This window comes from Talaromyces stipitatus, genomic scaffold (genome assembly GCF_000003125.1).
Source record: "Talaromyces stipitatus ATCC 10500 scf_1105507295515 genomic scaffold, whole genome shotgun sequence".
Classification (NCBI taxonomy): domain Eukaryota; kingdom Fungi; phylum Ascomycota; class Eurotiomycetes; order Eurotiales; family Trichocomaceae; genus Talaromyces; species Talaromyces stipitatus.
This window is the reverse complement of record NW_002990118.1, coordinates 2,260,630-2,273,706: the sequence shown is the minus strand read 5'-3', so window position 1 is coordinate 2,273,706 and position 13,077 is coordinate 2,260,630. Positions and strand designations below refer to the sequence as shown.

The window sequence follows — 13,077 nt, the reverse complement described above, 5'->3', positions numbered from 1 at the left end:
AGGCAAACCAATATATTGGTGAGTGTACGGGCTTTGGTATTGATATTGTAGGTAACGAGTGGTAGCTGCGAAGTCATACCAAAACGGATGTGACGAACACCGCCAGGGCAATGTAGAAAATTAAGGATCGGTAATTCATTGTCAATGGTAATCTATCGAATGAATACATCTTCTACCAAAACCCCAGGCAAAACTATTGTTGTGCTTGATAACAGCTCATGGAATCAGCAATAAGATGTAGAGTCTTGAAGAAAGAAAATTTTTATCTCATTATAATCACTATGGGGTCAAGTCAAGCGCTCCTAGCATAAAATGATGAGGCTCTAGAAAGATGTCATATGTGCTCTAGCTAATGTGACGGCTGGGCATGGCTCTGCGTTCCCGTCTCAGTTCACGGATAGGGCTAGGAGCCGTGTAACCCTATCCGCGCCGTATTGGGAAGTGATATCAACATCAGACGTCGGAACTGGATAGGGAAAGGCGCCTTGCACAGAGATTTACATGAGAAGCGAGAACCAGACCTTTACTTCATTTCTTCCTTTTTCCCCTTTATGCTTAATGTTTACCTGTCGACAAGCACCTCTTGTACGAGATAGTTAGCTAGAATAGCATACTCAAACCAAGCAGATTGGCACCGTCACAGCTAAGTGGTGAGGTCGAGTGTTGACATTAACACCTCGACTCAAACAGGCTAGTCCCAATATTGCACCGAGGCAGGTGCCTCATGTTGGAACCAAAATTACGTGACTAGCAGAATACAGAAGTCGAACTACGGAAACCTCCAAAAAGCCCTAATATTTCGTATACCAGCCATCCGCCTCTATAACTGCACGTACCCTATTTGGCATGGTGTTGCTCAAACTCCTCAATACACGTGCTTCAATTGACTCCCATGCTTCTTTCGCAGCCTGTATAAGTGAATATAACGTCTGATCGTTATCCGGCGCATTTTGTAGCTCAGGATGATCATTAACTATAATCGTTTTCATGATCGCCCAAATGTTCTCAATAGGATAAAGATCTGGGGAATATGGAGGCCATTCCATAATATTGAGCCCTAGTTCTTGTAAAAGATTCCGTATAATATGCGCTCGGTGCACAGGTGCATTATCCTGCATAAAGATATCACCATCGCCAAGTAACTCGGGAAGCTGTTCCATATAAAGTTGCCTTATAACGGTTACAGTGATACCTCCGCCAGCTGATGAGCCATCTGAGGTTAATGACACCAATGGACTCCGTTGATCAAATTTGAATGCCCCCCAGAACATCTTTTTAATGCTCTTCCCAGTGCGTATCTCACGTATGTCATGCTCCTGGAGTTGTTCACTTAAGGAATGCCACGTCCATATTAATTGATCCCCTTTACCGCGCTCAACCGTACATTCATCGCTCCAAAGGATACGCTGCCATTCATGCGGTGTATAAGTCTCATATCTTAGAGCTCAGGCTAATCTCTTTTGCGCATTAAGAGGGAGAATCTCAGGTCGCTTACGCTGCTTCCATTTCCTTTTATGGATTTGTTGAAACATGTTTTGTATAGTGCGAATAGTAACTTTGTTATCAACCGCATTCCGAAGCTCCTCATATTTTATATGGGGATTTTGAATTGTCAAATCAATAAGCTTCTGTTTATCCTCGTCCGTTAACTTCGCTGGGGCTCCGGAACGAGTTTTTGAACGTTGATTTATACGCTCTTGCTCCTTCTTGATTGTATTCCGAATAGTTGTCATAGGGATTTCTAGGTGCGCCCTGTGTATCCGTTTATAACCCCAATGTACCTCTATATGAAGCTCGCATATTCGAGCCCTCATACAAGGATCAAGTTCCCTACGCGCTGTGCGGCGTCTTGGTGGAGGCATTTTATTCGAAAATAAGATGATGATGATGATGATGATGATGATGATTTATTACGCCCGGAGGGACTAACCCTATAGGGCACTAGTGCTCTAGATATATACAATTCATGTGTTTCCGACCTCTCCTCCTACTATTCGAAAATATAGATTTATAGGTGTTATATACAAATTTTTATGCGACGCGATGTGTACGCGTTTCTGTCGGCAGAATGAATGGCGGTGTGGGAATTTCGGATATGGTGCCAACACATTTTTCATCCCACTGTAAGTTAAATTAACGTACTACACGGGTCATTCGGCCACACGGGTCATTCGGTCACCCGCAAGTCCCATACAAAATGACCTTCTTTAACAGCTTGATTTCTCAACAGATTTATATATAAACCGTATCTAAAAGTTGAATATGTCTTATAATATAGCTATCATAATATATATCTGGATTTAAAAACTCTAAAAATATTAAGAACCCTCTGTCATTGAATTTACATTAATAACTTGGCTAGTTTCTAGTATCTCAAGACTTATAGAAGAGGCGCACTTCCAAATTGATATTTCTGATAAGGATTCATATAGCGAATCATGCGTAAAGTCTAAGATATGGTTTATATATGAATCCGTTGAGAAATCAAGATGTTAAAGAAGGTCATTTTGTATGGGACTTGCGGGTGACCGAATGACCCGTGTAGTACGTTAGTTAGGGTTAAGATGCTGACTCAGCCTGACTCAAATTCCTGACCGCCTGCGAAACAGGCTTAGTAAGACCTTCTTTAGTCATCATCTGGGAAATTTGGCAGTCTATTAATCACCACAGCCTTCACAACAGCTAGTGTCTCCAGTTCTGAGATTCTCAGCCAAGTAGATTTGGTATTATGAGTAAGCTCAATAATCTGTAGGTGATGATTATTGTGTTTTGGAAGCGTAATGAGGCTTTATTCTGCCTGTCGAAATGGTGGCAGTTTCATACATGTAGCAAATGTATGTATATAATTGGCTGAGAGAAAGGCGGTAAGAGAGCTGATTATTACATAGCTGAGGGCCCCACTGGTTGTCTGTCCCGCAATGGATGCAGTCAGTCACTTTACTATCTATTTCTCACTTGCATTGCATCTCGAATACCATTGATTCTATATTTCGGCAAGGTAGCCAAAGATACTATTTTCGTCATGGGTGACCCTCGCGCTCTATTACAAAAGGTTGTTTGAATGCTCTCCCAATGCAACACGCATGTTGTAGCTAATGTTGGTGCGCGGAACCAGGCCGACAAAGCGCTCTCAAGCGCCTCGACTGGTTTCAGTTTCTTTGGAGGTCGAACCGAAAAACTTGAAAATGCTGCAGATCTATATGTCCAAGCCGCGAACGCATTCCGCGTGCAAAGACTGAGTAAGTCACCTGCGCCGAGCGACTGGGAGTCGAAACCATGCGATCGGTGAACAAGAGGAAATGAAGCTAAATATCCTGGTCGTTATTATCAACAGATAAAGAAGCCGGCATGGCGTTTGAAAAAGCTGCCGCTGTTCAGAAAAATAATCTCAACGAGCCCGACGATGCTGCGAATAGCTTATCGGAAGCGTTTAAAGTATACCGCAAGACAGACCCGGAGGACGCAGTGCGAGTCCTCGCAGGCGCAATTCAACATTATATCTCAAAGGGGAACTTCAGACGAGCGGCCACTCATCAACAGAACCTAGCTGAATGCTATGAAGTGGAAATCGGCAATCCGAAGAAGGCTTTAGAGGAGTATGAGAAAGCTGCCGAGTGGTACGAAAGTGATAATGCGGAGGCGTGAGTTACTCTAGTAGAATTCATTCTAGGGTCTATGAGGAGATACTGACCCTTAGGATACTAGACTGGCCAACAAATACTTTTTGAAAGTCGCCGATCTTGCAGCTATAGAGGCCGACTACTACAAGGCAATTGCACACTACGAAAAAGTAGGAAAGGCGTCTATCGACAATAATTTGATGAAGTGGTCTGTAAAAGATTACTTTTTCAAGGCCGGCATATGCCATCTTGCATCTGGGGTATGTCTATCATATTTATGAATCAAAAATATATACTAGCTAACATTATCTCTCTAGGACCTCGTTGCAACCAACCGTGCATTGGAAAGCTATAGAGACATTGACCCTTCGTTTGCCTCAACCAGAGAGCATACTTTATTAGTTGATCTTCTCCAAGCGGTTGAGCAAGGCGAGCCAGATACTTTCGCCGACAAACTCTTCCAATTCGATCAATTGAGCAAGTTGGACAAATGGAAAACGACATTGTTCCTGCGCATCAAGGAAAATATTGAAGAGAAGGGCGAGGACTTCTCGTAATCTATGTGTTCAGTTTCTATCTTCCGTTATTTGGGTGAAGCTGTTTGTTATGGTGGCGCATTTCTAATTCCTGTTTCCTTGGCTTTGCTCTTTGATAGTACGCCGGTAGACTATCGTGCTTGATTATATTGTAACCTCTTCGAATGGTAACGTTCCAAGTCAGAAAATCGAGTTTTCCGCAAATCTAGATACACCTTAAGTCTTTCTGTGGGCACGCCGTAATGGGGTGGAGGGCTTTGACAAGACTCCTGTTGAGTCTCATCATCATTTGGTGAGACGTTGTTCTGCGCAGCATACCGGAAGTCGAAAACTTACGGGTTAAAGAATGATGCCTGGGATTACCTAGTCTTTCGAAGTACTTTTCAGGTTAGCAATTACCATTTCTTTCAAGAAATGAGTCTCCGATGGTGGGCTATCTATGCAGTGTAACTGTGATGGGATGACCACAAAGCACACTGAGTCATTGACACTAGGACTTGAGAATCTGTCTCAGCAAGACCGCTGAGTTTGTCATGTACACTTTTAGAGCAGGAACTGTAGTCTTGACTTGCAGGGGCTTGCAAAACCGTCTGCTACGGACAGAAGGGGTTACGTGATTCTATTTAACCTTGGCCGATACCTCCTTCGATTGTACAGACAATGGATCTTTCCAATTGAGATATGACTCATGTCATCACAAAGGCCACCGCTTGACTTTGCTCTGACTCAGCTAGAGCGAGGAGTCCAAGGTCAGTTGCAGTACATGCTCTCACAATTTGGCCTGGCCTACCACGGGGACTAGATATCACAGCAAACATATCACAGCGTACTAAGAACCACTCATACTACCAAATATGGTGGAAAGGGCAATTCTTTCCGGTCTGAACGAGGAGTTTACCCTCGCTCTTGGGGATAAGACGCTTCTACTGGTTGATAGTGTATGTTGCAGCAAAGAATGGAAGAGGCTAATGGAGTCACAGGATATCATAAACCCTGCCAGCTTCGATGAATTAAATGACTATGCATTGCCATTCATCGTCTTTCCTATCCATCACGGAGACAAAATCATACAGTCGGTCCCGCATACTAGAGTAGGACGATATTTTTACTCACCAATTCCTTGAGCGCATCCTTTTTATGGCAGTGAAGAAGCCGATGTTAATCTACAATCATCGGCTATTTCGCTATTTCAAGCTCGAAATACGCGTAAGTTGAAGTTTGCGCCTATCCGGGAATACCATTCTTCTATATTGAACCATGGGCCGCCGCATGTTTCTTAGCGACGGAAGTTCTGGGAGCCATGGAGGGCGTACATCGATGGTCATCTTACTATGACTACAACATTCAAGCCCACGAAAGGAGGAGTGGAAATGTGAGTAGTTAACAACATAAGCCACTACTTTTTACCTCAAAACGCCGTACCGCTCTCACTTTTCGCATCTCATGGAGTCGATCATCTCTAGATCACCACTAAGGGAACTGGATAACACTGGCACAGCAAACCAGTTGAGAGTTGTTGTTCCACTCCGGTCATGTTCATTAGCTCAAAAGATATCTGACAAGCCGCTTCTGGGAGTACCAGTTGCTGTTAAAGACTCTTTTGAACTAGGAGGATTCCCGACTTCGCTTTGCAATCGTGCTTGGTCCGAATATGTTGGGAATATCACCTCACATCACATATCACCTTTGCCAGCTATTTACATCCATACTAGATCATCTAGTATGCGCGCAGCTTTTTGGTCTAGTTGGTCAAAAGCCCAACAGAATATCACGGAACCAAATCCGCCAATGCTCCTGCAATCGAGACTCTACAAATGATTGGTGCGGTGATTGTGGGGAAGACTAAGCTGAATGCTATGCTGGTACGTGAGGAGACGATGGAATGCGTGTAATTCCTGGCTCCATATAATCTTCGAGGAGACGGTTATCAGACTTCTTCTGGAAGTAGTAATGGCAGCTGCGCTGCACTGGCCGGATATCCATGGCTTGATTATAGCATCGGATCAGACAGCTCGTGCTCTAAGTATCCTGTCATATGTTACGAGTACGAGGACGACATTCTGACTGAATGGTTTTGATAATACTGGGAAGGTCATTCGGGTTGCTAAGTGGTTACTCTCCCCTACGCGTCTCTCCTATTGCAGGAGCGCCGGAAGTCACTGCACCTAGTCAGCCTTCTCAAATGATACTGCCAAGTATATCCCTTTTATGGCAGGGAAGCTATTGCTAACATTTCTGGATATCCTCTAGTTGGAGAGCTACTCTACCACTCCGAAATATCACAACGGGAATTGCCTTTACCGATTAGCGTGTCGATTGTAACACCTCCTGTACTTTGTGCCTGATGAATACTGACTAAGCTGCTGCAAGGGACGGACCTTGACCTGGTTAATCTGGTGCATAAGACTTTTGACAGTAGTAAGAGGCCTTTGAAGGTAGCTACGGGGCGGTCTATATACCTTTAGATCTCTGCCTCGTCATCTATGGATTTGGTGAAGGTTACCAAGTCTTAGGACAGATCAGGAAAGGTGGTTGGAAGAAGTTGAATAGTAAGGGTAGCAAAGAGCATGGGAGATTGTTATTCTAAGACTTTCTAGGTGAGATTAGCCCAGAATGCCTTCGATCGAGCTGTGAGGTACTCCTTCAAGCAGGTCATAGCCATCCATGGGTTCAATCAATTTACCACAAAGCGGAGTATACAGTTAGATGAATTCTCAGTGACATTACTATTCTCATTAGGCTATGCAATGATCAATATATAAGAACGCCATGTTGTACAGAACCATTTGGGTATCATCGAAGCGACGAGAACTAGACATGCTTTTTTATACATCCTTCTTGGAAGCAAATCTCGCAAGTGCAGGCCCAAGCTCCTCTCGCTGGTTCTGCAATGACTCATTTTGTTGAGAATTGCGTTCTCTTTGCAAAGCCTCGGCCTTGAGCCGCTTCTCGTCAATAACATTTGTCTTTCCTCTCTTTCGAAGGTATTTCCTGAGTGCGCTGTTGCGTCCTCGCCCACGGTTCTTCAGTTTCTCTATCGGGTCTTTCGGCTTGTTGTCTTGCTCACGCTCTTCTCGGCGTTTCTTATCACTGATTAGATCGAGTTTTCCGACGAAGTTTGGATCTAGAGAGATCATTTCAGGTTGTAGTTTGTTCAACAATGCCTTGACTTCAGCTTCTTGGCGTTGTTTGGTAGTCTCATAGGGGTTCACTTCGGTAGCGTCAAAGTTGGGTTCTCCGGCGCCAGGAACAATTATACTAGCGAAGCCCTTGTCGTGGGAGACACCTAGAATATCCTCATACGGACACCATCTGACGGTTTCGATGCGTTGTCCATCACCACCCCATGCCATATATGGGCTTTGCACTTTTCCTGCGTCGGCAGCTGCGGCATCGAAAAGTCCCTTCCAAACACTGACTTGTGTGCCCCATCCCACCGCCGTAAGGCCGCGGTCACTGATTGCAACACTCGATCCAGGCTGGTAACAAGAGTATGAATGTACTGGCTTAAACATTCGTATATCCCACACATTCATTCTCATGTCTTGACCGGTAGAAACCATGTACCGACCTTGTCGATCGATAGCCATTGATCGTACTGGACCGCGGTGTACAAGAGCTTTTACAAGAGCAGTTTGTGAATTTGGTGACCACAGAGTAACCGTACCGTTTTGATGGCCCACGTGAAGAATCGCATTCCAGGGGTTCTGACATAGTGCTGTTGGAGAGCCTAATCGAGTAGGGAGTTCGGCAACTAGCTGGCCTGTGGAGGTGTCTGTGTATTTGAGGAAACCGCTGTTGGCCTAAAAGTGCTTATTAGTGTCATTGCCAAGGAGTCATTGTTGAAGAGGAAAACTCACAGCGCTAGCTAAGAGAAAGTGATATGGAAGGAATTCGAGGTATTTGGCCTCGACATGTTTGTTGAGGCAATGAAGTTCAACACCGGCGTGATCGTAAATATAAACGTTTTTCTTCTGGGCCACAGCAAAGAATTGATTATTGTGCAACCACTTCACATCTCGAACTGTCTCTCCAAGTTGTAGCTCGCATCCCAATTTTCCAGCTTGCCAGTCCATTGTTGCGACATGACCTTTCCTTCCGGCCAACAGCAAATGTCTGCCGTTTCGCGTATAATCTGCACGATATGGCCCAAGTTCATCCAATTTCAATTCAAAGCCTTTCTTAGCCACTTCAATTCCAACACTTTCCCTAATTTCATCCTGTCTGACTTTGTACGTTCGTTCAAGCTCTGCCTCGGGCTCTAGGAATCCGGACTCGTTCTCGAGCAGAATTTCCGCGTCTTTGGCGCGCAGTGCAGCTGTTTTGTATCGGTCTTCAACCCTTTTCAAATTTCCTCGGAGTTTTTTGTCTTTAATTTTCTTCATTTGTACTGCCTTTCCGTGTCCATATTTTTCTATTGCTTCTGTGATGCGTCTCTTGGCTTCGCGGTCTTCGACGAGACCTTGCGGCGAGCGTTTCGCAACCGGTTTGGCGACTGCTGCCATGTTGCTATAGCAGTTATTAATCAACCATAAATAGGATATCAAGAAAACTAATCCGAATTGATGTCGCAGAATGTTCGATATGAGCTGTGCTACTAATTTTTTTGTCTTCAACAGAGTATGGAGTAGATCTTACATGTAACGGGACTGGCGAGATTAAAAATTTCCACGCCAAGAGTTCTCACTCGCTTGTCCGCCACAACTTTTTTCCTTATCGATTAGCCCGGTCCCCGCCTTGAATACTTTTTTTTACAAATTGTTTTGACGAAAGGAAAAATATTGATTGAGCTTCAAGATAGTTTTGTATTGAAAATATCCATTCTGGCGACTCTTCCCTTTCGTTTCAGAAGGCCAGAAGGTGCCAATATGGCACCAATCACTTCGTCGGTGCATCACCATCGGAGCACAACAAAAACAAGCCACAAGCCATTCAAGAGCAAGCACGCTACGAAGAGTGCTCTCAAGGAGAGGACAAGAGGTATCCCTTCATTAAAGAAATAGTGTTATTCTAGGAAATTGCCATTAACTGTCTGGATGCAGGAAAAATTGAGACCAAAGAACGAGGAGTCCGGAAAACACCCCACCAACAACTCATGTCCAAACTCGATCGCAAAAACCAAGCTCGTCAGAAACAACAAGTGAAACGTCAGGAAAAGTCTCAGGCCGCTAGTATATTTGCTGGACAAAATGGGGCTCCCCGTCAAGTGGCCATCGTCCCCCTCTCCGAGAATATTGATGTCGCTGCCGTGATTCGCGCTTTGAATGAAAGTGTGGATGTTGCCAACGATGTCTCCATTGATCGCCTGACTCGTATTCGCGTTGATCGGTTCAAGCAAAATATTATGTATACCCCGGCAAAATACGACTTGATACATGCTTTGGATGTCTGCCGTGTAGCTGATTTTGTGGTTTTGGTTCTGCCAACCGATGTTGAGGTGACAGAGGAAGGAGAAACGCTTCTACGATCCATTGAAAGTCAGGGTATTTCCAATGTCCTTGTGGTAGCTCAAGGTCTGGATCAGGTGAACCCACAGAAGAAACGCCCGCAAGTGATATCGTCACTCGTCTCGTTCATGAACCACTTTTTCCCCACCATTGACAAAGTCCTTTCTCTCGATTCCCGGCAAGAGTGCTCGAACGTGGTTCGAAGTCTATGCACAGCTACTCCAAAGGGTATCCGGTGGAGGAACGATAGAAGTTGGATGACAGTTGAAGATGTCAAATGGCCGGATGCACAAGGAAGTTTGGTTGATGATGTCGTGGTCACTGGTGTTGTTCGGGGTAAAGGATTGAAGGCAGATCGAATCGTACATATTCCAGGATGGGGCGACTTCCAGATTGAATCTATAACTGCCGCGCCACTTCCAACCACTAAGGCCAAGAAGGAGGATACAATGAACATTGACGATTCAGAGACATCTCAAGTTTTGGACCAGCCGACCGATGATCGTGATGATATGGCGGTCATCGCACCTGAGGAAATTGAGATGGACGACGACATGTTATCGAACCCTGACGTAGAAAGACGTGGAGTGCTGCTTGATGACCATCATTACTTTTCCGACGACGACCTGCATATTCCTGCACGGCCAAAGCGACTACCCAAGGGTACTTCAGATTACCAAGCTGCCTGGTTTCTCGAGGACGATTCTGATTCTGCATCCGATATGGTTGACAATGAAGATGAAGATATGGAGATGGAAGTTGATGAAACCGAAGGTCGTCCTGAGGATGGTGTCTTCCCGGACCACGGTGATGCAATGACCGAGGGTGGCCCGTCAGAGTATCCTCAATCAGAGATGTTCTTAGACCCGTCACCAGAAGACGAAGCCGATCAACTTGAAAATTACCGTGCTAGCCGACGGACTGAAGCAGAAGATGACCTGGAGTTTCCTGATGAGATCGAGTTACACCCCAATGTCCTCGCTCGAGAGCGACTACAGAAGTACCGTGGCCTGAAAAGCCTCAAGACTAGTCGCTGGGAGACATCGGAAGATCGACCATTTGAACCGGAAGATTGGCGAAGATTACTTCAATTTAATGACTACAAAGGTATCAAGAACAAAATGATCAGGGAGGCTCTTATAGGTGGTGTTACACCCGGCACACGAGTGAATGTGCACTTGAAGGCCGTACCGTCAGCACTGCGCAATAATCCTTTGCCAGTAGCATTATACTCCCTGCTTCGACATGAGCATAAACACACTGTCATTAATATCAATATGACATTGAACTCTTCCGTCGAGAGGCCCATCAAGTCCAAGGAGGAAGTCATCATTCAATGCGGGCCTCGCCGTCTTGTCGTGAATCCAATCTATTCCGGTGCAGGAAATACACCAAACAATGTGCACAAATTTGATCGATACCTTCATCCTGGCCGCAGCGCCATTGCTACCTTTATCGGCCCTGTAACATGGGGCGCTGTTCCAGTTTTAGTATTCAAAAAGCAGGCTGTCGACGATCCTGAAGTCCTCGCCTCCGCCGATGGCAGCACCATCGCTGGAAAGACATCCAACCGTCTGGAGCTCATCGCAACAGGCACAGTCGTTGCACCCGATCCTTCACGAGTGGTCGCCAAACGAGCCATCCTTACTGGCCACCCTTACAAGATCCACAAGAAGGTTGTCACAGTGCGTTATATGTTCTTTAATGCTGAAGATGTCCATTGGTTCAAGGCTCTGCAACTCTGGACCAAGCGTGGCCGCAGTGGTTTCGTCAAGGAGAGCCTGGGAACTCACGGTTACTTCAAAGCGATGTTTGACGCAAAGATTAATCCTCAAGACTCTGTGGGAATTAGTTTATATAAGAGAGTCTTCCCGAGAAGAGCGCGAGCTATTGAAGAGGTTGAAAATGCTGCATAATGATTTTGCATTAGTCTGCTATTATTGTTTTTCTTTTCGCTGTGGTAATGGCTTATGACAAACTGCATACCCTATTGACATGATGGTTACGTGTCATGACTATATAAATGAGATATTGGCTAGTGGAAGTCAATTTGAATAAAAGTTACACATACCCAGTAGTTCATTTCCATTAAATGTAATCATGGTAGTCCTTGATGAAAGGCAACTTTAGCCTCCCTCAATCAGACTTTAAATCAGACACCCCCCGAATTCTTAGGAGCACCATTCTTCCACCTCTCCAAACTCGTCTCATACGCACCACTAGCCTTCCATGAACTAATAATCAAATTCACAATATGATCCACACCATTCCCATGCTTTACAGACCCAAACACCGTCGGACCCCCTTCCCTAATCTTTCCCGCATCACGCTCCATAACACTCAAATCCGCGCCCACAGCCTCCGCCAAATCAATCTTGTTAATGACCAACAAATCGCTTCCCGTGATCCCCGGTCCACCTTTACGAGGGACTTTATCACCGCCCGCGACGTCGATGACATAGATGATAAAATCAGCTAGTTCGCGTGAGTAGTTTGCGGCCAGGTTATCACCGCCGGATTCGATAAGGAGTAGATCAGTGTTGAATTTGCGTTGGAGGGTTTGCAGGGCGAGGAGGTTTGCGCTGATATCTTCGCGGACGGCGGCGTGGGGGCATCCACCTGTTTCGATGGCGGAGATTCTTTCGGGGGGGAGGGCTTTGTTGCGGGTTAGGAATTCTGCGTCTTCTCTGTTTGGGTGTTAGTTTCGCTAATGTGGTCAGGGAAGAAAGGGGGAAGTACTTTGTGAAAATGTCATTTGTAACAGCTGCGATGTTGTATTGGTCTCTCAATGTCAGACATAGTTGTAACATCAGCGCTGTTTTTCCGGATCCAACTGGTCTTTTCAAATAATTAGTCAGCACTAATAACGAGACCGGGTTGAGAAAGCAGACGTACCCTCCAATACCAATTGTAAAAGCTCTATCCTTCCAATCCCTTCCTTCATGCTGAGAAAGTGGTTGTTCGCGATTCAGATACGAGCCTGGGCCATCGTAGATTTCATGCGAGTGACCATGACCACCAAAAGCATCGGTATCATCATGGGAGTGAGACAATCCGTGGTCATGTGAATGAGTGTGACCTAAAGTCGACATGTTGAGGTCTGTATTCAAGCGCAGGGGTTGGTAGATAGGTTACTCAAGATAGTCGCACGCGGTTATGGTTGGTTCGAACCTCTGCCACAATACTTCTTGTTGAAAACGTCAGGTAAGCGTATATACAGGACTTTTCAATCCTTTAGGTCCCCAAGTATCTCCAATGACCGTAGTGTGGTGCAGTAGAGAGTAGAGATGGTTTCGTCTCTTATCAGGAAGATATCCCACCAGCCCACCTTGCTTATCTAATCAGATGAGATCGCTAACGTAATCGGACAGCCACCCGATCACGACACCAACCCGCCAGTCTGCATATCGCATATAAAATAGCCCTTACTACCCCACTAGTTAACTAGTGGTTAAAGTTAACTAACCCTAGTTT

At 45.3% G+C, this 13,077-nt stretch overlaps 6 protein-coding genes across 6 annotated transcripts, besides 3 other annotated features; 3 read left to right on the top strand and 3 right to left on the bottom strand.

Moving 5' to 3' along the window:
- Positions 1-791: 791 nt before the first annotated feature.
- TSTA_048780 (transposable element tc3 transposase, putative) lies at positions 792-1,862 on the bottom strand (the record flags this gene model as incomplete). The annotated part of the gene is made up of 2 exons (XM_002485346.1): positions 792-1,444; positions 1,496-1,862. 2 exons carry the CDS (start codon positions 1,860-1,862, stop codon positions 792-794), a joined length of 1,020 nt encoding a protein of 339 aa, XP_002485391.1.
- Positions 795-1,772: a mobile genetic element.
- Positions 984-1,826: a mobile genetic element.
- Positions 1,863-1,877: 15 nt separating the features above from the next.
- Positions 1,878-1,907: a microsatellite.
- A 1,010-nt stretch (positions 1,908-2,917) lies between these two features.
- TSTA_048770 (vesicular-fusion protein sec17) lies at positions 2,918-4,340 on the top strand. Its single transcript, XM_002485345.1, has 5 exons — positions 2,918-3,052; positions 3,116-3,239; positions 3,335-3,641; positions 3,706-3,880; positions 3,938-4,340. Exons 1-5 carry the CDS (start codon positions 3,023-3,025, stop codon positions 4,175-4,177), a joined length of 876 nt encoding a protein of 291 aa, XP_002485390.1. The 5' UTR covers positions 2,918-3,022; the 3' UTR covers positions 4,178-4,340.
- A 1,116-nt stretch (positions 4,341-5,456) lies between these two features.
- TSTA_048760 (uncharacterized protein) lies at positions 5,457-6,048 on the top strand (the record flags this gene model as incomplete). Its single annotated transcript, XM_002485344.1, has 2 exons — positions 5,457-5,528; positions 5,902-6,048. The coding sequence occupies 2 exons, from the start codon at positions 5,457-5,459 to the stop codon at positions 6,046-6,048; spliced, it is 219 nt and encodes a 72-aa protein (XP_002485389.1).
- Positions 6,049-6,862: 814 nt separating this feature from the next.
- On the bottom strand, positions 6,863-8,769 carry TSTA_048750 (small nucleolar ribonucleoprotein complex subunit, putative). The gene is made up of 2 exons (XM_002485343.1): positions 8,017-8,769; positions 6,863-7,959 (listed from the first exon to the last, which is right to left on the bottom strand). The coding sequence occupies exons 1-2, from the start codon at positions 8,659-8,661 to the stop codon at positions 6,982-6,984; spliced, it is 1,623 nt and encodes a 540-aa protein (XP_002485388.1). The 5' UTR covers positions 8,662-8,769; the 3' UTR covers positions 6,863-6,981.
- Positions 8,770-9,024: 255 nt separating this feature from the next.
- Positions 9,025-11,519, top strand: TSTA_048740 (pre-rRNA processing protein Tsr1, putative; the record flags this gene model as incomplete). The annotated part of the gene is made up of 2 exons (XM_002485342.1): positions 9,025-9,136; positions 9,199-11,519. 2 exons carry the CDS (start codon positions 9,025-9,027, stop codon positions 11,517-11,519), a joined length of 2,433 nt encoding a protein of 810 aa, XP_002485387.1.
- On the bottom strand, positions 10,237-12,879 carry TSTA_048730 (urease accessory protein UreG, putative). Its single transcript, XM_002485341.1, has 3 exons — positions 12,499-12,879; positions 12,343-12,441; positions 10,237-12,290 (listed from the first exon to the last, which is right to left on the bottom strand). Exons 1-3 carry the CDS (start codon positions 12,693-12,695, stop codon positions 11,756-11,758), a joined length of 831 nt encoding a protein of 276 aa, XP_002485386.1. The 5' UTR covers positions 12,696-12,879; the 3' UTR covers positions 10,237-11,755.
- Positions 12,880-13,077: the final 198 nt, after the last annotated feature.

What these genes read in the sequence shown, in the direction of transcription:
- TSTA_048770 (XM_002485345.1), top strand. Translation starts at nt 3,023, where the DNA reads ATGGGTGACCCTCGCGCTCTATTACAAAAG. An exon ending in GAAAGTGATAATGCGGAGGC is followed by an intron (nt 3,642 to 3,705) that starts GTGAGTTACTCT and finishes TTAGGATACTAG; the next exon opens with ACTGGCCAACAAATACTTTT. An exon ending in TATGCCATCTTGCATCTGGG is followed by an intron (nt 3,881 to 3,937) that starts GTATGTCTATCA and finishes TTATCTCTCTAG; the next exon opens with GACCTCGTTGCAACCAACCG.
- TSTA_048750 (XM_002485343.1), bottom strand. Translation starts at nt 8,661, where the DNA reads ATGGCAGCAGTCGCCAAACCGGTTGCGAAACGCTCGCCGCAAGGTCTC. An exon ending in ACTTTCTCTTAGCTAGCGCT is followed by an intron (nt 7,960 to 8,016) that starts GTGAGTTTTCCT and finishes AAGCACTTTTAG; the next exon opens with GCCAACAGCGGTTTCCTCAA.
- TSTA_048730 (XM_002485341.1), bottom strand. Translation starts at nt 12,695, where the DNA reads ATGTCGACTTTAGGTCACACTCATTCACATGACCACGGATTGTCTCAC. An exon ending in TTTACAATTGGTATTGGAGG is followed by an intron (nt 12,442 to 12,498) that starts GTACGTCTGCTT and finishes TTATTTGAAAAG; the next exon opens with ACCAGTTGGATCCGGAAAAA. An exon ending in ACAAATGACATTTTCACAAA is followed by an intron (nt 12,291 to 12,342) that starts GTACTTCCCCCT and finishes ACACCCAAACAG; the next exon opens with AGAAGACGCAGAATTCCTAA.